The sequence below is a fragment of the Salvelinus alpinus genome, chromosome 34 (genome assembly GCF_045679555.1).
Source record: "Salvelinus alpinus chromosome 34, SLU_Salpinus.1, whole genome shotgun sequence".
Classification (NCBI taxonomy): Eukaryota; Metazoa; Chordata; class Actinopteri; order Salmoniformes; family Salmonidae; genus Salvelinus; species Salvelinus alpinus.
Window position 1 is genome coordinate 6308234 of NC_092119.1, and position 24264 is coordinate 6332497.

The 24264-nt window shown below is 46.6% G+C and overlaps 1 protein-coding gene across 6 annotated transcripts in view; it reads right to left on the bottom strand.

Moving 5' to 3' along the window:
• The window catches only part of atrn (attractin), a 293535-nt gene that overhangs the window by 83115 nt on the left and 186156 nt on the right, over window positions 1-24264 (bottom strand). For all 6 annotated transcript variants that reach the window (XM_071382288.1, XM_071382287.1, XM_071382286.1 and 3 more), the window contains exon 25: window positions 15549-15610. In XM_071382288.1, the coding sequence (XP_071238389.1) occupies window positions 15549-15610 (62 nt within the window). The remainder of the gene's footprint in view (window positions 1-15548; window positions 15611-24264) is intronic.

Consider the following 24264-nt stretch of genomic DNA (forward strand, 5'->3'; position numbering starts at 1 on the left):
CCCATTTGGGTCCCCAGGACTAGGATTAATAAATGCTGTTCTATCTAGACCAGGGGTGTCAAACTCATTTCGCATCGTGGGCCACATACGGCCTAGGGAGATGTCAAGTGGGCCGGACCATTAAAATTATACCATACTCTGCTATAAATAACCAAAATATCATGTCTTTCCTTTGTTTTGGTGTAAAGAAGCACAAGAACATTAGGAAAATATTGAAATTTAATGAACTATCCTTTTACAAAACATTTAATGAAACACCTCATATTTCCTTAGACAAATGTGCAATTTACTTTTATCATTCACAAATATGCATTGCAACTGATCCCACTGATTGTACAAAGGCACAAAACTTTAATTGGTACTGAAAAATATAGTAATGCACTTTAAGATTAAATGAGACTTTTAAAGAAAGGAATTTTTAAACCACTTACACATACGCATATAAAATCTAAATGTAATCCCTGCGTACACCTTACAAACTAAGGAGAGTGATTTTAAATGTGTAATGAAGAAAGTGTTCGCCTGTCCTGTAAATCTGTAAACTTCATACATGAAACATACATACACATACAATACATACTGAAAATTTATGGAGTTGTATGAACAGTAGAATTCCATCACACAACTTTTGTTTTGAAGCTGCTGACTAACATTAAAGTGCACATTTTTTTAAATCACCACAGTAAGGATTCATCTTCACAGAGCTGTATTCTTTCAATGCAAACAGTATCTAAGGCAGCATTTTAAAGGTGTTAGTCTAGTCTGGACTTGAATTTGTTCCTGAAACTTGGCATCTTTTGGCCTGTACAAGTGCATCAACACCAGGTGTCATGTCCTGACTAGCTGTCACTTTCAGAATGTCATTTAAGTGCTTGTTTGTGAGCCTTGAACGCATTTTTGTTTTATTGATATTCATCACTGAGAAAATTTGTTCACAAAGGTAGGTTGTCCCAAACATGCACAAAATTTTAGCAGCCAGGGCTGTTAATTTGGGGTACCCTGGTAGTAGATACTGATAAAATCTGTCCAGACCTACAGAGGCAAATTTGCCCTTCAAATCTGCATCACACTGCAAATCAATTATCTCTAGCTGAATTTCGACCGGCAGATCAGAAGCTTTAACTGTGAAAGGTGAGCGAAAAACTGAAAATTCTGTCTCAAGTTCACCAAATACCTGAAAACGTTTCTCAAACTCCCGCAGTAGTCCTGCAATTTTGTCTTTGTACCGTTTCATGTCCGCATCAGGTCTGGTCACACACACATCTCTCAGACAGGGGAAATTAGCAGGGTTGCCATTTGCCAGTTGCATCTCCCACAAAGTCAGCTTCAACTTAAATGCATGTATGTTGTCAGAAAACTGTGTGACAACTTTTTTGCGGCCTTGCAACATTTTGTTCAGATTGTTCAAGTGTTCAGTAATATCAACCAAGAATGCAAGGTCCCGTAGCCATTCCTGAGATTGTAATTCCAACACCGGTTTTCCTTTTTTCTCCATGAACTGTCCGATTTCCTCTCGTAGATCAAAGAAATGCCTCAGCACAGCGCCTCGGCTTAACCATCTCACTTCAGTGTGGTATGGCAGGCTGTGGGTAATGTTGCTGTCGCTGAGAAGTTTGTCAAACTGACGATGGTTCAGACCTCTGGACCGGATGAAATTTACAGTGCGAACAACCACCTCCATGACGTGGTCCATTTTCAGCGACTTGCAACACAATGCCTCCTGGTGCAAAATACAGTGAAATGTCCAGAAACGATCTCCTCCATTAAGGGCTTGAACTTTGTCTTTGAACTTTGTCGCGACACCTGCTTTCTTTCCGACCATGGATGGCGCGCCGTCTGTAGCCAGGCTGACAGCGCGGGACCAGTCCACTCCAACTCTGTCCAATGCAGCAACGACAGAGCCGAAAATGTCCACGGCTGTTGTGGTGTCCATCATTGGCACCAACTCAAGAAACTCTTCAGTAACAGTCAATGTCTCATCAACTCCTCGAATAAATATGGCCAGTTGGGCCACGTCTGTGATGTCAGTGCTCTCGTCAATTGCCACGGAAAATGCAATAAATGACTTGACTCTCTGTTTCAATTGACTGTCTAAATCTGCCGATAGTTCCGAAATCCTCTCTGCTATAGTATTCCTCGTCAGGCTAATATTGGCAAAAGCTTGTCGCTTCTCGGCACATACAAGTTCAGCCGCCTTCATCATGCATCGTTTAACAAAGTCACCGTCGGAATACGGCTTCGATGCTAATGCTATTTCGCTAGCAATTAGGTAGCTGGCTTTTACCGCTGCTTCACTGACTTCTCGGCTCTGGATGAAAGTTGACTGCTGTTTCCTCAGACCCGCCAGCAATTCGTTAATCTTATCTCTTCTCAGTTGTCCTTGCAAGCCGTCATATTTTTCGCTGTGATGAGTCTCGTAGTGGCGTCGAATATTATATTCCTTCAATACCGAAACTTGTTGCAAACACACCAAGCACGAAGGTTTTCCGTGCATCTCTGTAAATAAATAGGACGTGGTCCATTTTTCTTTGAAAATTCTACACTCCTTATCTACTTTTCTCCGTTTGGATAACGACATTTTGGCTAATGAGGTATTAAGGTATTAACAACGTCGTAACAAGCAGCAGATGGCGCATTGATACCGTCTGCTGTTTTCAGTCTGTCTCAGTGATGCAGCTTGTCTTCTACTCTGATGGAAAGAGTGCGCCCCTTAGCGGATAATCCATGAATTGCAGCGAATTAAAAATATTAATTCCATGTCTTTTATGCATTTTTTCCACTTTCAAATTATCCTGCGGGCCTGATCGAACCTCCTTGGGGGCCGGTTCCGGCCCGCGGGCCGTATGTTTGACACCCCTGATCTAGACGAATCCCATTCCCCTTCCGTATGTTGATCAAACCCTATGGCCACATTGACTACACGTCAGTGAATGTTTCTTACATGTACCTGTTTGCTTTCTTTCACGACCACAAGCATGTAGGTTAGATATGAGAGAATTGATTGGTTTTTAAAAAGTTTCAGTGTTGCTACAGTTTGCCAACTAATTGGTGATTCTCTAGAGGACTCTAGTCTTCGGAATGCAATTAGTTTAATTAGGTGTGTTAGCTGGGGAAGAAGTGTGACACCAATCAGTCCTCCCAAAAGGACTGGACTACCACGATGAGGATGACCAGATCAGGAACCAAGGGACTGGACTACCACGATGAGGATGACCAGATCAGGAACCAAGGGACTGGACTACCACGATGAGGATGACCAGATCAGGAACTAAGGGACTGGACTACCACGATGAGGATGACCAGATCAGGAACTAAGGGATTGGACTACCACGATGAGGATGACCAGATCAGGAACCAAGGGACTGGACTACCACGATGAGGATGACCAGATCAGGAACTAAGTGACTGGACTACCACGATGAGGATGACCAGATCAGGAACTAAGGGACTGGACTACCACGATGAGGATGACCAGATCAGGAACCAAGGGACTGGACTACCACGATGAGGATGACCAGATCAGGAACTAAGGGACTGGACTACCACAACGAGGATGACCAGATCAGGAACCAAGGGACTGGACTACCACAACGAGGATGACCAGATCAGGAACCAAGGGACTGGACTACCACAACGAGGATGACCAGATCAGGAACTAAGGGACTGGACTACCACGATGAGGATGACCAGATCAGGAACTAAGGGACTGGACTACCACGATGAGGATGACCAGATCAGGAACTAAGGGATTGGACTACCACGATGAGGATGACCAGATCAGGAACCAAGGGACTGGACTACCACGATGAGGATGACCAGATCAGGAACTAAGTGACTGGACTACCACGATGAGGATGACCAGATCAGGAACTAAGGGACTGGACTACCACGATGAGGATGACCAGATCAGGAACCAAGGGACTGGACTACCACGATGAGGATGACCAGATCAGGAACTAAGGGACTGGACTACCACAATGAGGATGACCAGATCAGGAACCAAGGGACTGGACTACCACAACGAGGATGACCAGATCAGGAACCAAGGGACTGGACTACCACAATGAGGATGACCAGATCAGGAACTAAGGGACTGGACTACCACGATGAGGATGACCAGATCAGGAACTAAGGGACTGGACTACCACGACGAGGATGACCAGATCAGGAACCAAGGGACTGGACTACCACAACGAGGATGACCAGATCAGGAACCAAGGGACTGGACTACCACAACGAGGATGACCAGATCAGGAACCAAGGGACTGGACTACCACGACGAGGATGACCAGATCAGGAACCAAGGGACTGGACTACCACGATGAGGATGACCAGATCAGGAACCAAGGGACTGGACTACCACAATGAGGATGACCAGATCAGGAACTAAGGGACTGGACTACCACGATGAGGATGACCAGATCAGGAACTAAGGGACTGGACTACCACAATGAGGATGACCAGCTCAAGATGGAATCAACAGACTCGACTGAAGATCCAGCAGGTCTCTCCTGGAGAGTTACCATCTTGAAGGTTTTCTCCAACTCTAATCTAGTGCACCTGATACAAATCAAACTTTATTTGTCACATGTGCCGAATACAACAGGTGTAGACCTTCCCGTGAAATGCTGAATACAACAGGTGTAGACGTTACTGTGAAATGCTGAATACAACAGGTGTAGACCTTCCCGTGAAATGCTACTTACACGCCTTTAACCAACAATGTAGTTCAAAAAGAGTTATTTACGAATATTTACCGAATATTTACCAAATAAGTAAAAAATAATAAAAAGTACAGAGTCAGTTTGCGGGGGTACAGGATAGTCGAGGTAATTTGTATAGTCAGGTGGCCATTTGATTAATTGTTCAGCAGTCTAATGGGTTGGGGGGTAGAAGCTGTTAAGAAGCCTTTTGGTCCCAGATTTGGCGCTCTGGTACCGCTTGCCGTGCGGTAGCAGTCTATGACTTGGGTGACTGGAGTCTCTGACAGTTTTATGGGCTTTCCTCTGACACCGCCTGTTATATAGGTCCTGTATTGCAGGAAGCTTGGCCCTGGTGATGTACTGGGCCGTACGCACTACCCTCTGTAGCGCCTTATGGTCAGATGCCGAGCAGTTGCCATACCAGGCGGTGACGGGATGCTCTCGATGGTGCAGCTGTATAACTTTTTGAGGATCTGGGGACCCATGCCAAATCTTTTCAGTCTCCTGAGGGGGGATGACCAGATCAAGCCCCTGGAAACATAGGAATTTCTCACTTTGAATTAGACTGTATGATCTGTAATCCTAATTCTATCCTTTTCTTTTTCTCCTTCAACAAAAATGAAATATTAGCCTTTTAGCCCCCGTGTAGATTAGATAGCTTAGTTAGCTTAGTTAGCCCCTATGTAGCTTAGTTAGCTTAGTTAGTTAGCCCCTATGTAGCTTAGTTAGCTTAGTTAGCCCCTATGTAGCTTAGTTAGCTTAGTTAGCTTAACTTCATTATTTGATGTAAAAGATAGAGAAAATATGTTTTTTAATTACATCAACACCCTTCTCGGATATTCAAACAGAAGGCACTTCTGATATGTAATCTTTCTCGGTTATTCGAGTGTCACTGTTGACAATTTAGTGGATTTCTTCTAAGAGACTGCACATTTCTATACAAACTACCAGGAAGAAAACTAGCGGATCACAGCACCATCTGCTGACTATTTGTGGAATTGAGTTCTCGACCGGTGTGCCAAATTTAGTTTCGTAATATGGAGTGTTTTGACTGAGAAGTTCCCAGGGGGAAAACTCACTTCAACGTGTATCGCTCAAAACCTAATATATCCCTCAGCACCAACACACAGAGCACAGTCGCAACACTCTGCACTAAAACAGCCTACCTACACATTCAGGCAGACACAGCACTACAATCCCCTACAGAGGAGAGAGAGGAGAGAGAGAGAGAGGAGAGAGAGAGAGGCAGAGAGAGAGAGGCAGAGAGAGAGAGGCAGAGAGAGAGAGAGGAGAGAGAGAACACACAGTACTACAAGCCCCTACAGAGGAAAGAGGAGAGAGAGGAGAGAGAGAGAGAGGCAGAGAGAGAGAGGCAGAGAGAGAGAGAGGCAGAGAGAGAGAGAGGCAGAGAGAGAGAGGCAGAGAGAGAGAGGAGAGAGAGAGAGAGGAGAGAGAGAGAGAGAGAGAGAGAGAGAGGGGGGGATAGGAGTGTGTACGTGTGCATGTTGAGCATGTTTGTTTGCTGACACATGAATGTTGACCACGTGCATCACCACCACTCCATTGCTGCATTCACATTTGTGTGTGTTTGTGTCCCCCAGTCGTTCAGCAGAGATGTCGCCCAGATGCCCCCCCCCCCCCCCCAGTCCCCCAGTCGTTCAGCAGAGATGTTGCCCAGAGGTCCCCCCCCCCCCCCAGTCCCCCAGTCGTTCAGCAGAGATGTCGCCCAGATGTCCCCCCCCCCCCCCAAGTCCCCCAGTCGTTCAGCAGAGAGGTTGCCCAGATGTCCCCCCCCCCCCCCCAGTCCCCCAGTCGTTCAGCAGAGATGTCCCCCAGATGCCCCCCCCCCCCCCCAGTCATTCAGCAGAGATGTCGCCCAGATGTCGTCCCCCCCCCCCCCCAGTCCCCCAGTCGTTCAGCAGAGATGTCCCCCAGATGCCCCCCCCCCCCCCCCCCAGTCATTCAGCAGAGATGTCCCCCAGATGCCCCCCCCCCCCCCCCCAGTCATTCAGCAGAGATGTCCCCCAGATGCCCCCCCCCCCCCAGTCATTCAGCAGAGATGTCGCCCAGATGTCGTCCCCCCCCCCCCGTCCCCCCCAGTCGTTCAGCAGAGATGTCCCCCAGATGTCCCCCCCCCCCCCTGTCCCCCAGTCGTTCAGCAGAGATGTCCCCCCCCCCCCCAGTCATTCAGCAGAGATGTCCCCCCCCCCCCCCCCCCCAGTCGTTCAGCAGGGATTATCATTCTGGAGGCACGGGAGAGAGGTCCATTAACATGAACATAGTATCATCAAAAATACTATTCTAATGCAAACTACCATTAAACCGTCTTCTAATGCAAACTACCATTAAACCGTCTTCTAATGCAAACTACCATTAAACCGTCTTCTAATGCAAACTACCATTAAACCGTCTTCTAATGCAAACTACCATTAAATAGTCTTCTAATGCAAACTACCATTAAACCGTCTTCTAATGCAAACTACCATTAAATAGTCTTCTAATGCAAACTACCATTAAACCGTCTTCTAATGCAAACTACCATTAAACCGTCTTCTAATGCAAACTACCATTAAACCGTCTTCTAATGCAAACTACCATTAAATAGTCTTCTAATGCAAACTACCATTAAATAGTCTTCTAATGCAAACTACCATTAAATAGTCTTCTAATGCAAACTACCATTAAACCGTCTTCTAATGCAAACTACCATTAAACCGTCTTCTAATGCAAACTACCATTAAACCGTCTTCTAATGCAAACTACCATTAAACCGTCTTCTAATGCAAACTACCATTAAATAGTATTCTAATGCAAACTACCATTAAATAGTCTTCTAATGCAAACTACCATTAAACCGTCTTCTAATGCAAACTACCATTAAACCGTCTTCTAATGCAAACTACCATTAAATAGTCTTCTAATGCAAACTACCATTAAACCGTCTTCTAATGCAAACTACCATTAAACCGTCTTCTAATGCAAACTACCATTAAACCGTCTTCTAATGCAAACTACCATTAAATAGTCTTTTAATGCAAACTACCATTAAACCGTCTTCTAATGCAAACTACTATTAAACCGTCTTCTAATGCAAACTACCATTAAATAATCTTCTAATGCAAACTACCATTAAATACTCTTCTAATGCAAACTACCATTAAACCGTCTTCTAATGCAAACTACCATTAAATAGTATTTTAATGCAAACTACCATTAAACTGTCTTCTAATGCAAACTACTATTAAACCATCTTCTAATGCAAACTACCATTAAATAATCTTCTAATGCAAACTACCATTAAATACTCTTCTAATGCAAACTACCATTAAACTGTCTTCTAATGCAAACTACCACTAAATAGTCTTCTAATGCAAACTACCATTAAACCGTCTTCTAATGCAAACTACCATTAAACCGTCTTCTAATGCAAACTACCATTAAACCGTCTTCTAATGCAAACTACCATTAAACCGTCTTCTAATGCAAACTACCATTAAATAGTCTTTTAATGCAAACTACCATTAAACTGTCTTCTAATGCAAACTACTATTAAACCGTCTTCTAATGCAAACTACCATTAAATAATCTTCTAATGCAAACTACCATTAAATACTCTTCTAATGCAAACTACCATTAAATAGTCTTCTAATGCAAACTACCATTAAACTGTCTTCTAATGCAAACTACCACTAAATAGTCTTCTAATGCAAACTACCATTAAATACTCTTCTAATGCAAACTACCATTAAATAGTCTTCTAATGCAAACTACCATTAAACCGTCTTCTAATGCAAACTACCACTAAACCGTCTTCTAATGCAAACTACCATTAAATAGTCTTCTAATGCAAACTACCATTAAACCGTCTTCTAATGCAAACTACCATTAAACCGTCTTCTAATGCAAACTACCATTAAACCGTCTTCTAATGCAAACTACTATTAAATAGTCTTCTAATGCAAACTACCATGAAGGCCTCCCGAGTGGCACAGTGGTCTAAGGCACTGTATCGCAGCGCTAGCTGCGTTACTACAGATCCTGGTTCGGTCCCAGGCTGTGTCGGGTTTGGCCGGCCGGGATGTCCTTGTCCCATCGCGCTCTAGCGACTCCTGTGGCGGGCCGGGTGCAGTGCATGCTGACACGGTCGCCAGGTGCACAGTGTTTCCTCCGACACATTGGTGCGGCTGGCTTCTGGGTTAAGTGGGCGTTGTGTCAAGAAGCAGTGCGGCTTGGTTGGGTTGTGTTTCAGAGGACGGCTCTCGACCTTCGACCTCTCCCGAGTCCGTACGGGAGTTGCAGTGATGGGACAAGACTGTAACTACCAATTGGATACCATGAAATTGGGGAGAAAAAAGGGGGGAAAAAATTACAAAAAAATGAGACATTTATAATAATATGATTAGTGTCTCCTGCTTTGGATCTTGGAACAATAAAACCACGAGGACATAGAGAACATTCTTTGTGCGTACGTAAGACACACACTCACACACTCGTTTGTTTTACTATACTCAGGGTTCATTTTTAACAGATGGAATTTCATGACTTCTCCATGAATTTTAACCACATTTCCATGACCAACAACTGGTGGTGTCTCTATGTACGTATAACAAAGTAATATTGACACTGGGAGGTTGCTCTCTTGATCCCACATACCATCTCCTGTCACTGTGCAAAGACACTTAACCCCCACAAAGTAGACTGCCTGTTAAGCTACTGTATAAAACACATGTGGTCCACCCTCAGTCTGGAGAGTTACTGGGTGTTGCAGGCTTTTGATCCAGCCCTGCTCAAAAAGTGAATGTCTAAAATGTTTGTTAGATGGGGGGCTGGAATAAAAGCCTGCAGACCCAGTATCTCTCCCGGAGGACAGTTGACCACCCAATATATCCAAGATGGTACAAATGTTTTCATTAAGCTGAAGCAAGCACACACATTTGTTTTTCAGGACATCTACCTTTCAAATGTTTGGGGTCACTTAGAAATGTCCTTGTTTTTGAAAAGAAAAGCACTTTCTTTTGTCCATTAAAATAACATCAAATTGATCAGAAATACAGTGTAGACATTGTTAATGTTGTAAATGACTATTGTAGCTGGAAACGGCAGATTTTTAATGGAATATCTACATAGGCGTACAGAGGCCCATCATCAGCAACCATCACTCCTGTGTTCCAATGGCACGTTGTGTTAGCTACTCCAAGTTTATCATTTTAAAAGGCTAATTAATCATTAGAAAATATTTTGCAATTATTTTAGCACAGCTGAAAACTGTTATTCTGATTAAAGAAGCAATAAAACTGGCCTTCTTTAGACTAGTTGAGTATCTGGAGCATCAGCATTTGTGGGTTCGATTACAGGCTCAAAATGGCGAGAAACAAAGACTTTCTTCTGAAACTCATCAGTCTATTCTTGTTCTGAGAAATGAAGGCTATTCCATGCGAGAAATTCCCAAGAAACTGAAGATCTCGTACAACGCTGTGTACTACTCCCTTCACAGAACAGCGCAAACTGGCTCTAACCAGAATAGAAAGAGGAGTGGGAGGCCCCGGTGCACAACTGAGCAAGAGGACAAGTACATTAGAGTGTCTAGTTTGAGAAACAGACTCCTCACAAGTCCTAAACTGCCAGCTTCATTAAATGGTACCCGCAAAACACCAATCTCAAGGTCAACAGTGAAGAGGCGACTCCGGGATGCTGGCCTTCTAGGCAGAGTTCCTCTGTCCAGTGTCTGTGTTCTTTTGCCCATCTTAATCTTTTCTTTTTATTGGCCAGTCTGAGATATGGATTTGTCTTTGCAACTCTGTAACTCTTCTATTGTTCGGTTCGAAATCAAAAACAGTGGATAGATTGCAGCATTCGGCACAAACCTGAAAGGACGAACCAGGTGACTGGGAACATGGCTGTGTACAAACAGACAAGCTATGCCTTCCGTAAGGCAATCAAAGAGGCAAAACAACAGTACAGAGACAAAGGGAAAACCAGGCAGTAGGCGGACACCGACGCCTTGTTCCCGGACAAGCTAAACACCTTCTTCGCCCGTTTCGAGGAAAACTCAGAGCACCGTAACCCTTGCAAGGCTGCCCGCCCAGATGGCATCTGTAGCCGCGTCCTCAGAATATGTGGTGACCAGCTCCTGGAGTGTTTACGGACATATTCAATCTCTCCCTATCCCAGTCTGTTGTCTCCATTTGCTTCAAGATGTCCACCATTGTTCATGTACTCTATAAAGCAAAGGTAACTGAACTAAATGACTATCGCCCCGTTGCACTCACTTCTGTCATCATATAAAGTACTTTGAGAGGCTAGTTAAGAATCATATCACCTCCACCTTACTTGAAACCCTTGACCCACTCCAATTTGCATACCGTCCCAACAGATCCACAGATGACGCAATCTCAGTCGTACTCCACACTGACCTTTCCCACCTGGACAAAAGGAACACCTATGTGAGAATGCTGTTCATTGACTACAGCTCAGCGTTCAATACCATAGTGCCCTCAAAGCTCATCACTAAGCTAAGGACTCTGGGACTAAACACCTCCCTCTGCAACTGGATCCTGGACTTCCTCACGGGCCGCCCCCAGGTGGTAAGGGTAGGCAACAACACATCTGCCACACTGATCCTTAACACTGGGGCCCCTCAGGGGTGCGTGCTCAGTCCCCTCCTGTACTCCCTCCTTTACTCCCTGTTCACCCACAACTGCGTGGCCAAACACAACCCCAACACCATCATTAAGTTTGCTGACAACACAACAGTGATAGGCCTGATCACCGACAACAACAAGACAGCCTATAGGGAGGAGGTCAGAGAACTGGCAGTGTGGTGCCAGGACAACAACCACTCCCTCAACGTAACCAAGACAAAGGAGATGATCGTGGACTACAGGAAACGGCGGGCCGAGCAGGCCCCCATTGACGTCAACGGGGCTGTAGTGGAGCAGGTTGAGAGTTTCAAGTTCCAAACACACCAAGACAGTCGTGAAGAGGGCACAACAAAATATATTCCCCCTCAGGAGATTGAAAAGATTTGGCATAGGTCCCCAGATCCTCAAAAAGTTATACAGCTGCACCATCGAGAGCATCCTGACCGGTTGCATCACCGCCTGGTATGGCAACTGCTTGGCATCTGAACATAAGGCGCTACAGAGGGTAGTGCGTACGGCCCAGTACATCACTGGGGCCAAGCTTCCTGCCATCCAGGACCTATATAACAGGCGGTGTCAGAGGAAAGCCCATAAAATTGTCAGAGACTCCAGTCACCCAAGTCATAGCCAGTTTTCTCTGCTACCGCACCGCAAGCGGTACCAGAGCGCCAAGTCTATGACCAAAAGACTCCTTAACAGCTTCTACCCCGAAGCCATAAGACTGCTGAACAATTAATAAAATATGGCCACCGGACTATTTACATTGACATCCCCCCCCTGCCCCCCCTCCATTTGTTTTGTACACTGCTGCTACTCGCTGTTTATTATCTATGCATAGTCACTTCACCCCCACCTGTACAAAATAACTCTACCTACATGTACAAAATAACTCGACTAACCTGTACCCTGCACACTGACTCTGTACCGGTACCCCCTGTATATAGCCTCCACATTGACTCTGTAACGGTACCCCCTGTATATAGCCTCCACATTGACTCTGTACCGGTACCCCCTGTATATAGCCTCCACATTGACTCTGTACCGGTACCCCCTGTATATAGCCTCCACATTGACTCTGTAACGGTACCCCCTGTATATAGCCTCCACATTGACTCTGTACCGGTACCCCCTGTATATAGCCTCCACATTGACTCTGTACCGGTACCCCCTGTATACAGCCTCCACATTGACTCTGCACCAGTACCCCCTGTATATAGCCTCCACATTGACTCTGTACCGGTACCCCCTGTATATAGCCTCCACATTGACTCTGTACCAGTACCCCCTGTATATAGCCTCCACATTGACTCTGTACCAGTACCCCCTGTATATAGCCTCCACATTGACTCTGTACCGGTACCCCCTGTATATAGCCTCCACATTGACTTTGTACCGGTACCCCCTGTATATAGCCTCCACATTGACTCTGTACCGGTACCCCCTGTATATAGCCTCCACATTGACTCTGTACCGGTACCCCCTGTATATAGCCTCCACATTGACTCTGTAACGGTACCCCCTGTATATAGCCTCCACATTGACTCTGTACCGGTACCCCCTGTATATAGCCTCCACATTGACTCTGTACCGGTACCCCCTGTATATAGCCTCCACATTGACTCTGTACCGGTACCCCCTGTATATAGCCTCCACATTGACTCTGTACCAGTACCCCCTGTATATAGCCTCCACATTGACTCTGTACCGGTACCCCCTGTATATAGCGGTACTTTTTCACGCCTGGAAAACACAATTTAAAAATGTCAGGACTTTTCTAGGATTTTCATGACCGTACGAACGCTGTATCATCAGTACGGTGCTGGTCAATAACACATCACATCAGTACGGTGCTGGTCAATAACACATCACATCAGTACGGTGCTGGTCAATAACACATCACATCAGTACGGTGCTGGTCAATAACACACCACATCAGTATGGTGCTGGTCAATAACACACCACATCAGTATGGTGCTGGTCAATAACACACCACGTCAGTATGGTGCTGGTCAATAACACACCACATCAGTATGGTGCTGGTCAATAACACACCACATCAGTACGGTGCTGGTCAATAACACACCGCATCAGTACGGTGCTGGTCAATAACACACCACATCAGTACGGTGCTGGTCAATAACACACCGCATCAGTACGGTGCTGGTCAATAACACACCACATCAGTACGGTGCTGGTCAATAACACATCACATCAGTACGGTGCTGGTCAATAACACACCACATCAGTACGATGCTGGTCAATAACACACCACATCAGTACGATGCTGGTCAATAACACACCGCATCAGTACGGTGCTGGTCACATCACATCAGTACTATTACATTCACACAGAGACAACCGCCTCACACAAACACAATCCCATTTCCTGTTTTCCCTCAGGTAGACTACCCAGGGTGTTAGGATGAGCTGAGTGTGTTTGTGTTTGTTGACAGTTCAATGAATGTTTCTCTGCAGTACTGTCTGCTGCAGTAGTACAGCGGTTTGGCATCAACATCGCCATGGCTACACATACTGTGGTGGTGGTGGGCTGAAGGCATCCACAGTAACAGAGAGAGGAGTGGTACTAAATGGGAGTGACCTAAGGGAAAATGAGGAGGAGCGGGAGGAAGAGGAGGGAGGAGGAGGAAGTGGAGAGGAAGTGGAGAGAGGAGAAGGAGGGAGGAAGAGGAGGGAGAGAAAGTGGAGAGAGGAAGTGTAGAGAGAGGAGGAGGGAGGAGGAGGAAATGGAGAGAGGAAGTGGAGAGAGGAGAAGGAGGGAGGAAGAGGAGGGAGAGAAAGTGGAGAGAGGAAGTGTAGAGGAGGAGGAGGAGGAGAGAGGAAGATGAAGTGGAGGGGAGAAGTGGAGACACACACAGACACACACACACACACACACACACACACACACGGGGAAATGTAGTGTAATGTCCACAGCAACATGATGCTAAACTGTAGTCTATAGACAAACCAAACTAACACAGCAACATGGTGCTAAGAACAGTACTAATGACAGCCAGACCCTCCTGGTCTCCAGGCTGGTAGAAGAACAGTACTAATGACAGCCAGACCCTCCTGGTCTCCAGGCTGGTAGAAGAACAGTACTAATGACAGCCAGACCCTCCTGGTCTCCAGGCTGGTAGAAGAACAGCACTAATGACAGCCAGACCCTCCTGGTCTCCAGGCTGGTAGAAGAACATTAGAGAGAGGATGAGGGAGGAGGAGGAAATGGAGAGAGGAAGTGGAGACAGGAGAAGGAGGGAGGAAGAGGAGGGAGATAAAGTGTAGAGAGGAAGTGTAGAGGAGGAGGAGGAGAGAGGAGAGAGGAAGAGGAAGTGGAGGGGAGAAGTGGAGACAGGAGGAGGAAAGAGAAAGAGGAAGTGGAGGGAGAAAGTGGAGAGAAGAGGAGGAGGACGGGGAGGAAGAGGAGGGAGGAGAAAAAGGAGGAGTAGAGAGGAAGAGGAGGTGGATAGAGGAGGAGAGAGGAAGAGGGAGGAGGAGGAAGTGGAGAGAAGAGGGAGGAGGAGGAGGGAGATAAAGTGGAAAGAGGAAGTGTAGAGAAGAGGAGGAGGAGGAGGAGGAGGAGAGGGGAAGAGGAAGTGGAGGGGGGAAGTTGAGAGAAGAGGAGGTCGGGGAGGAAGAGGAGGGAGGAGAAAGAGGAGGAGTAGGGGGGAAGAGGAGGAGGAAGGAAGAGGGAGGAGAAGGAAGTGGAGAAAGGAGGAGGGAGGAGGAAGTGGTGAGAGGAAGTGGAGAGAGGAGGGGGAAGAGGAGGACTAATTGGAGGAAGAGGAAAGACAAAGAGGATGAGAAAGGATCAGAAAGGATGAGGAGGAAGAGGAAGATGATGATGAGGAAGGATGACGAGAAAAAGGAGGATGATGAGGAAGGATGATGAGAAAGAGGATGATGATGAGGAGGAAGGATGAGTGGGAAGAGGAGGATGATGAGGAGGAAGGATGACGAGGAAGAGGAGGATGATGAGGAAGGATGATGAGAAAGATGAGGATGATGAGGATGAAGGATGAGTGGGAAGAGGAGGATGATGAGGAGGAAGGATGACGAGGAAGAGGAGGATGATGAGGAGGAAGGATGAGTGGGAAGAGGAATATGATGAGGAAGGATGAGTAGGAAGAGGAGGATGATGAGGAAGGATGAGTGTGAAGTGGAGGATGATGAGGAAGGATGAGTAGGAGGAAGAGGAGCTCACCTGAAGAACGTGACGAAGAACTGCACCAGATCCATGAAGTTACTGTGCTGAGAGAAGGCAATCTGAGGAGAGAAAGACAGCTTAGAGACATACAAACTGGCTATAATTGGCATGACTGCATTCAATGTGTGTGTGTCTGTACGTGAGTGTGTGTGCGTGTGAGTGTGAGCGTGTCTGTGTGTATGAGTGTGTATGTCTGTGTGTCTGTGCGTGTGTGAGTCTGTGTGTGTGTCTGTGTGTCTGTCTGTCTGTGCGTGTGTGAGTCTGTGTGTGTGTCTGTGCGTCTGTGAGTGTGTGTTCTTGAGACCTTGTAAACACACACACACACACACACACACACACACACACACACACACACACACACACACACACACACACACACACACACACACACACACACACACACACACACACACACACACACACACACACACACACACACACACACACACACACACACACACACACACACACACACACGGGGAAATGTAGTGTAATGTCCACAGCAACATGATGCTAAACTGTAGTCTATAGACAAACCAAACTAACACAGCAACATGGTGCTAAGAACAGTACTAATGACAGCCAGACCCTCCTGGTCTCCAGGCTGGTAGAAGAGCAGTACTAATGACAGCCAGACCCTCCTGGTCTCCAGGCTGGTAGAAGAACAGTACTAATGACAGCCAGACCCTCCTGGTCTCCAGGCTGGTAGAAGAACAGTACTAATGACAGCCAGACCCTCCTGGTCTCCAGGCTGGTAGAAGAACAGTACTAATGACAGCCAGACCCTCCTGGTCTCCAGACTGGTAGAAGAACAGTACTAATGACAGCCAGACCCTCCTGGTCTCCAGGCTGGTAGAAGAACAGTACTAATGACAGCCAGACCCTCCTGGTCTCCAGACTGGTAGAAGAACAGTACTAATGACAGCCAGACCCTCCTGGTCTCCAGGCTGGTAGAAGAACAGTACTAATGACAGCCAGACCCTCCTGGTCTCCAGACTGGTAGAAGAACAGTACTAATGACAGCCAGACCCCCCTGGTCTCCAGACTGGTAGAAGAACAGTATAATGACAGCCAGACCCTCCTGGTCTCCAGACTGGTAGAAGAGCAGTACTAATGACAGCCAGACCCCCCTGGTCTCCAGACTGGTAGAAGAGCAGTACTAATGACAGCCAGACCCTCCTGGTCTCCAGACTGGTAGAAGAGCAGTACTAATGACAGCCAGACCCTCCTGGTCTCCAGACTGGTAGAAGAACAGTACTAATGACAGCCAGACCCCCCTGGTCTCCAGACTGGTAGAAGAGCAGTACTAATGACAGCCAGACCCTCCTGGTCTCCAGGCTGGTAGAAGAACAGTACTAATGACAGCCAGACCCTCCTGGTCTCCAGACTGGTAGAAGAACAGTACTAATGACAGCCAGACCCTCCTGGTCTCCAGGCTGGTAGAAGAACAGTACTAATGACAGCCAGACCCTCCTGGTCTCCAGACTGGTAGAAGAACAGTACTAATGACAGCCAGACCCTCCTGGTCTCCAGGCTGGTAGAAGAACAGTACTAATGACAGCCAGACCCTCCTGGTCTCCAGACTGGTAGAAGAACAGTACTAATGACAGCCAGACCCCCCTGGTCTCCAGACTGGTAGAAGAACAGTACTAATGACAGCCAGACCCTCCTGGTCTCCAGACTGGTAGAAGAGCAGTACTAATGACAGCCAGACCCCCCTGGTCTCCAGACTGGTAGAAGAGCAGTACTAATGACAGCCAGACCCTCCTGGTCTCCAGACTGGTAGAAGAGCAGTACTAATGACAGCCAGACCCTCCTGGTCTCCAGACTGGTAGAAGAACAGTACTAATGACAGCCAGACCCCCCTGGTCTCCAGACTGGTAGAAGAGCAGTACTAATGACAGCCAGACCCTCCTGGTCTCCAGACTGGTAGAAGAACAGTACTAATGACAGCCAGACCCCCCTGGTCTCCAGACTGGTAGAAGAGCAGTACTAATGACAGCCAGACCCTCCTGGTCTCCAGGCTGATAGAAGAACAGTACTAATGACAGCCAGACCCTCCTGGTCTCCAGGCTGGTAGAAGAACAGTACTAATGACAGCCAGACCCTCCTGGTCTCCAGACTGGTAGAAGAACAGTACTAATGACAGCCAGACCCCCCTGGTCTCCAGACTGGTAGAAGAGCAGTACTAATGACAGCCAGACCCTCCTGGTCTCCAGGCTGGTAGAAGAACAGTACTAATGACAGCCAGACCCTCCTGGTCTCCAGGCTGGTAGAAGAACAGTACTAATGACAGCCAGACCCTCCTGGTCTCCAGGCTGGTAGAAGAACAGTACTAATGACAGCCAGACCCTCCTGGTCTCCAGACTGGTAGAAGAACAGTACTAATGACAGCCAGACCCCCCTGGTCTCCAGACTGGTAGAAGAGCAGTACTAATGACAGCCAGACCCTCCTGGTCTCCAGGCTGGTAGAAGAACAGTACTAATGACAGCCAGACCCTCCTGGTCTCCAGGCTGGTAGAAGGAGGTTGGAGCTGACCCCTTGCTAGCTCACTCATCCCTGCATCCCAAATGGGTCCTTATTTAGTGCCCTCCATTTTGACCAGGGCCATTAGGGAACAGAGGTCCATGAGCCCAGAACTAGGTCAACACTGCCCCTCTGTGGTGGAGGAGTGTTACTACAACAACGCAGTGTATCATTGGTGACACCTCCCCTCCCACCTCTGTGACACCTCCCCTCCCACCTCTGTGACCCTCCCCTCCCACCTCTGTGACACCTCCCCTCCCACCTCTGTGACACCTCCCCTCCCACCTCTGTGACACCTCCCCTCCCACCTCTGTGACCCTCCCCTCCCACCTCTGTGACCCTCCCCTCCCACCTCTGTGACAACTCCCCTCCCACCTCTGTGACACCTCCCCTCCCACCTCTGTGACACTTCTCCGCCCCTCCCACCTCTGTGACACTTCTCCGCCCCTCCCAACTCTGTGACACCTCCCTCCCCTCACCTCTCCTCCCACCTCTGTGACACCTCCCCGCCCCTCCCAACTCTGTGACACCTCCCTCCCCTCACCTCTCCTCCCACCTCTGTGACACCTCCCCGCCCCTCACCTCTCACCTCTGTGACACCTCCCTCCCCTCACCTCTCCTCCCACCTCTGTGACACCTCCCTCCCCTCACCTCTCCTCCCACCTCTGTGACACCTCCCTCCCCTCACCTCTCCTCCCACCTCTGTGACACCTCCCTCCCCTCACCTCTCCTCCCACCTCTGTGACACCTCCCTCCCCTCACCTCTCCTCCCACCTCTGTGACACCTCCCTCCCCTCACCTCCCCTCCCACCTCTGTGACACCTCCCCTTCCACCCCACCTGTATACTAGAGACTCCCACTACCAGTGAGACACACCCAGTATCTACGCTCAACCAAACCTACACATCTTCAGCTGATGTCAATATCAACTCAAAGGAGACAAGGCTCCATGGCTACTATTAACTCAGTGTCTGTGTCGCGTCGTGATGTGTCGTGTCGTGATGTGTCGCGCCATGATGTGTCGTGTCGTGATGGTGTTAAAGGGGAGGGCCCACACCATCACTACATCCTAAATAATAAGCCATGGCTTTAACACCATGATATGTTAAAGGGGAGGGCCCACACCATCACTACATCCTAAATAATAAGCCATGGCTTTAACACCATGATATGTTAAAGGGGAGGGCCCACACCATCACTACATCCTAAATAATAAGCCATGGCTTTAACACCATGATATGTTAAAGGGGAGGGCCCACACCATCACTACATCCTAAATAATAAGCCATGGCTTTAACACCATGATATGTTAAAGGGGAGGGCCCACACCATCACTACATCCTAAATAATAAGCCATGGCTTTAACACCATGATATGTTAAAGGGGAGGGCCCACACCATCACTACATCCTAAATAATAAGCCATGGCTTTAACACCATGATATGTTAAAGGGGAGGGCCCACACCATCACTACATCCTAAATAATAAGCCATGGCTTTAACACCATGATATGTTAAAGGGGAGGGCCCACACCATCACTACATCCTAAATAATAAGCCATGGCTTTAACACCATGATATGTTAAAGGGGAGGGCCCACACCATCACTACATCCTAAATAATAAGCCATGGCTTTAACACCATGATATGTTAAAGGGGAGGGCCCACACCATCACTACATCCTAAATAATAAGCCATGGCTTTAACACCATGATATGTTAAAGGGGAGGGCCCACACCATCACTACATCCTAAATAATAAGCCATGGCTTTAACACCATGATATGTTAAAGGGGAGGGCCCACACCATCACTACATCCTAAATAATAAGCCATGGCTTTAACACCATGATATGTTAAAGGGGAGGGCCCACACCATCACTACATCCTAAATAATAAGCCATGGCTTTAACACCATGATATGTTAAAGGGGAGGGCCCACACCATCACTACATCCTAAATAATAAGCCATGGCTTTAACACCATGATATGTTAAAGGGGAGGGCCCACACCATCACTATGTCCTAAATGACATCCAACTTCCAACCAGAGTTTCCGTTAGGAAAATGTGGAGCCGGACATTTGACCGGCAGCATTTTAATTTACCGGACATTTGACCGGCAGCATTTTAATTTACCGGACATTTGACCGGCAGCATTTTAATTTACCGGACATTTGACCGGCAGCATTTTAATTTACCGGACATTTGACCGGCAGCATTTTAATTTACCGGACATTTGACCGGCAGCATTTTAATTTACCGGACATTTGACCGGCAGCATTTTAATTTACCGGACATTTGACCGGCAGCATTTTAATTTACCGGACATTTGACCGGCAGCATTTTAATTTACCGGACATTTGACCGGCAGCATTTTAATTTACCGGACATTTGACCGGCAGCATTTTAATTTACCGGACATTTGACCGGCAGCATTTTAATTTACCGGACATTTGACCGGCAGCATTTTAATTTACCGGACATTTGAGAAATGAACCGGACCCATATGCATTGGGTCACATGATAAGGGCGTCCAGCCACGGTGCTCAGAATGACACAAATCACATTATGGTCGTTCATATTAACATCCAGGATGCAACGGCGTCCGTCCTTCTGACTGAATTCTGATGAGCACTATGAAGATGTTACAATCACTGTCCACATTTACTTCTCCTCAGCCGACAATAGTGTTGTCACGATACCAGGTTTAGTATCACGATACCAGGTTTTTGATTTCGATACCAGGTTGAGTATCACGATACCAGGTTTTTGATTTCGATACCAGGTTGAGTATCATGATACCAGTTTGAGTATCATGATACCAGGTTGAGTATCATGATACCAGGTTGAGTATCATGATACCAGTTTGAGTATCATGATACCAGGTTGAGTATCATGATAGCAGGTTGAGTATCATGATAGCAGGTTGAGTATCACAATACCAAAACGATACTTAACACCAAAAGACACCACGGCAAAAAAGCTAATTTGCTCATCTATGGCCATACTATTCTGTCAAATGATATTCATTAAACCTACTGTATAATTAATTATTCATTACAGCTAAATAATTTAATTTATTCAATTAATAGTTTATTTCCAAAATGAAATAAAAAAACACATTGAAGCTAATTTCTGAAGCTTCTATGCTGCAAAAGTCTACATGCCATAGAAATGCAATGAAATTTACACAGTGCATTTCATTTCCCAGGGTGCAATGCTGCTCCCACAGTGGTTGGCAAGCCCAGACAAACGTCAAGTAGCCTAAATATAAACTCATCAAAAAAAGAAACGTCCCTTTTTCAGGACCCCGTCTTTCAAAGATAATTAGTAAAAATCTAAATAACTTCACAGATCTTCATTGTAAAGGGTTTAAACACTGTTTCCCATGCTTGTTCAATGAACCATAAACAATTAATGAACATGCACCTGTGGAACGGTCGTTAAGACACGAAGAGCTTACAGACGGTAGGCAATTAAGGTCACAGTTATGAAAACTTAGAACACTAAAGAGGCCTTTCTACTGACTCTGAAAAACACCAAAAGAAAGATGACCAGGGTCCGTGCTCATCTGCGTGAACGTGCCTTAGGCATGCTGCAAGGAGGCATGAGGACTGCAGATGTAGCAAGGGAAATAAATTGCTATGTCCGTACTGTGAGATGCCTAAGACAGCGCTACAGGGAGACAGGACGGACAGCTGATCGTCCTCGCAGTGGCAGACCACGAGTAACAACACCTGCCCAGGATCGGTACATCCGAACATCACACCTGCGGGACAGATACAGGATGGCAACAACAACTGCCCGAGTTACACTAGGAAAGCACAATCCCTCCATCACTGCTCAGACTGTCCGCAATAGGCAGAGAGAAGCTGGACTGAGCGCTTGTAGACCTGTTGTAAGGCATGTCCTCACCAAACATCACCGGCAACAACGTCGCCTATGGGCACAAACCCACCATCGCTGGAACAGACAGGACTGGCAAAAGGTACTCTTCACTGACGAGTCGTGATTTTGTCTCACCAGGGGTGATAGTCGGATTCGTGTTTATCGTTGAAGGAATGAGAGTTACACCGAGGCCTGTACTCTGGAGCGGGATTGATTTTGGAGGTGGAGGGTCGGTCATGGTCTGGGGCGGTGTGTCACAGCATCATCGGACTGAGCTTGTTGTCATTGCAGGCAATCTCAACGCTGTGAGTTACAGGGAAGACATCCTCCTCCCTCATGTGGTACCCTTCCTGCAGGCTCATCCTGACGTGACCCTCCAGCATGACAATGCCACCAGCCATACTGCTCATTCTGTGTGTGATTTCCTGCAAGACAGGAATGTCAGTGTTCTGCCATGGCCAGCGAAGAGCCCGGATCTCAATCCCATTGATCACGTCTGGGACCTGTTGGATCGGAGGGTGAGGGTTAGGGCCATTCCCCCCAGAAATGTCTGGGAACTTGCAGGTGCCTTGGTGGAAGAGTGGGGTAATATCTCACAGCAAGAACTGGCAAATCTGGTGCAGTCCATGAGGAGGAGATGCACTGCAGTACTTAATGCAGCTGGTGGCCACACCAGATACTGACTGTTACTTTAGATTTTGACCCCCCCCTTTGTTCAGGGACACATTATTCCATTTCTGTTAGTCACATGTCTGTGGAACTTGTTCAGTTTATGTCTCAGTTGTTGAATCTTAGGTTCATACAAATATTTACACATGTTAAGTTTTCTTAAACAAATGCAGTTGACAGTGAGAGGACGTTTCGTTTTTTGCTGAGTTTATATTGCTGTGAAGTTATGAGTGCATTTCACATTACTTTTGGGTTGGGTAATCATAGTATAACGCTTACGTGAATGTCATGCTGAATATATGCTCATTGTCACTCAAAAAGAATTTGATTATCACCATGAAAATGTCATGTGTAAATAGTATTTTTGCGGGGGTTTGTAACTAAACATCCCTGAACTGCTTTGTAACACCTTTTGCTTAGTTTTTTCAGTGGGCTGGCGGTTGTCAAAAAGATGCAACAACTAGCATGAGATGCTAATATGACTAGGATTATCATCAACTAGCATGGGTTGCTAATATGACTAGGATTATCAACAACTAGCATCAACTAGCATGAGATGCTAATATGACTAGGATTATCAACAACTAGCATGGGTTGCTAATATGACTAGGATTATCAACAACTAGCATCAACTAGCATGAGATGCTAATATGACTAGGATTATCAACAACTAGCATCAACTAGCATGGGTTGCTAATATGACTAGGATTATCAACAACTAGCATGCGTTGCTAATATGACTAGGATTATCAACAACTAGCATGAGTTGCTAATATGACTAGGATCATCAACAACTAGCATCAACTAGCATGGGTTGCTAATATGACTAGGATTATCAACAACTAGCATGGGTTGCTAATATGACTAGGATTATCAACAACTAGCATGAGTTGCTAATATGACTAGGATCATCAACAACTAGCATCAACTAGCATGAGATGCTAATATGACTAGGATTATCAACAACTAGCATCAACTAGCATGAGATGCTAATATGACTAGGATCATCAACAACTAGCATCAACTAGCATGAGATGCTAATATGACTAGGATCATCAACAACTAGCATACACTAGCATGAGATGCTAATATGACTAGGATCATCAACAACTAGCATCAACTAGCATGGGTTGCTAATATGACTAGGGTAGTAGTACTCACTGGATAAACCCTACAGTCAGCCCTGGGTACTCACTGGGTAAACCTACAGTCAGCCCTGGGTACTCACTGGGTAAACCTACAGTCTGCCCTGGGTAAACCTACAGTCAGCCCTGGGTACTCACTGGGTAAACCCTGGGTACCATGTTTAAACCTACAGGCCTCTCCACTCCACTTACTGGATAAAACTACAGCCCGCTCCACTCCACTTACTGGATAAAACTACAGCCCCCTCCACTCACTGGATAAAACTACAGCCCCCTCCACTCACTGGGTAAAACTACAGTCTACTCCACTCCACTTACTGGGTAAATCTACAGCCCGCTCCACTCTACCTACTGGATAAAACTACAGCCCGCTCCACTCTACTTACTGGATAAAACTACAGCCCCCTCCACTCCACTCACTGGGTAAAACTACAGTCCGCTCCACCCCACTTACTGGATAAAACTACAGCCCACTCCACTTACTGG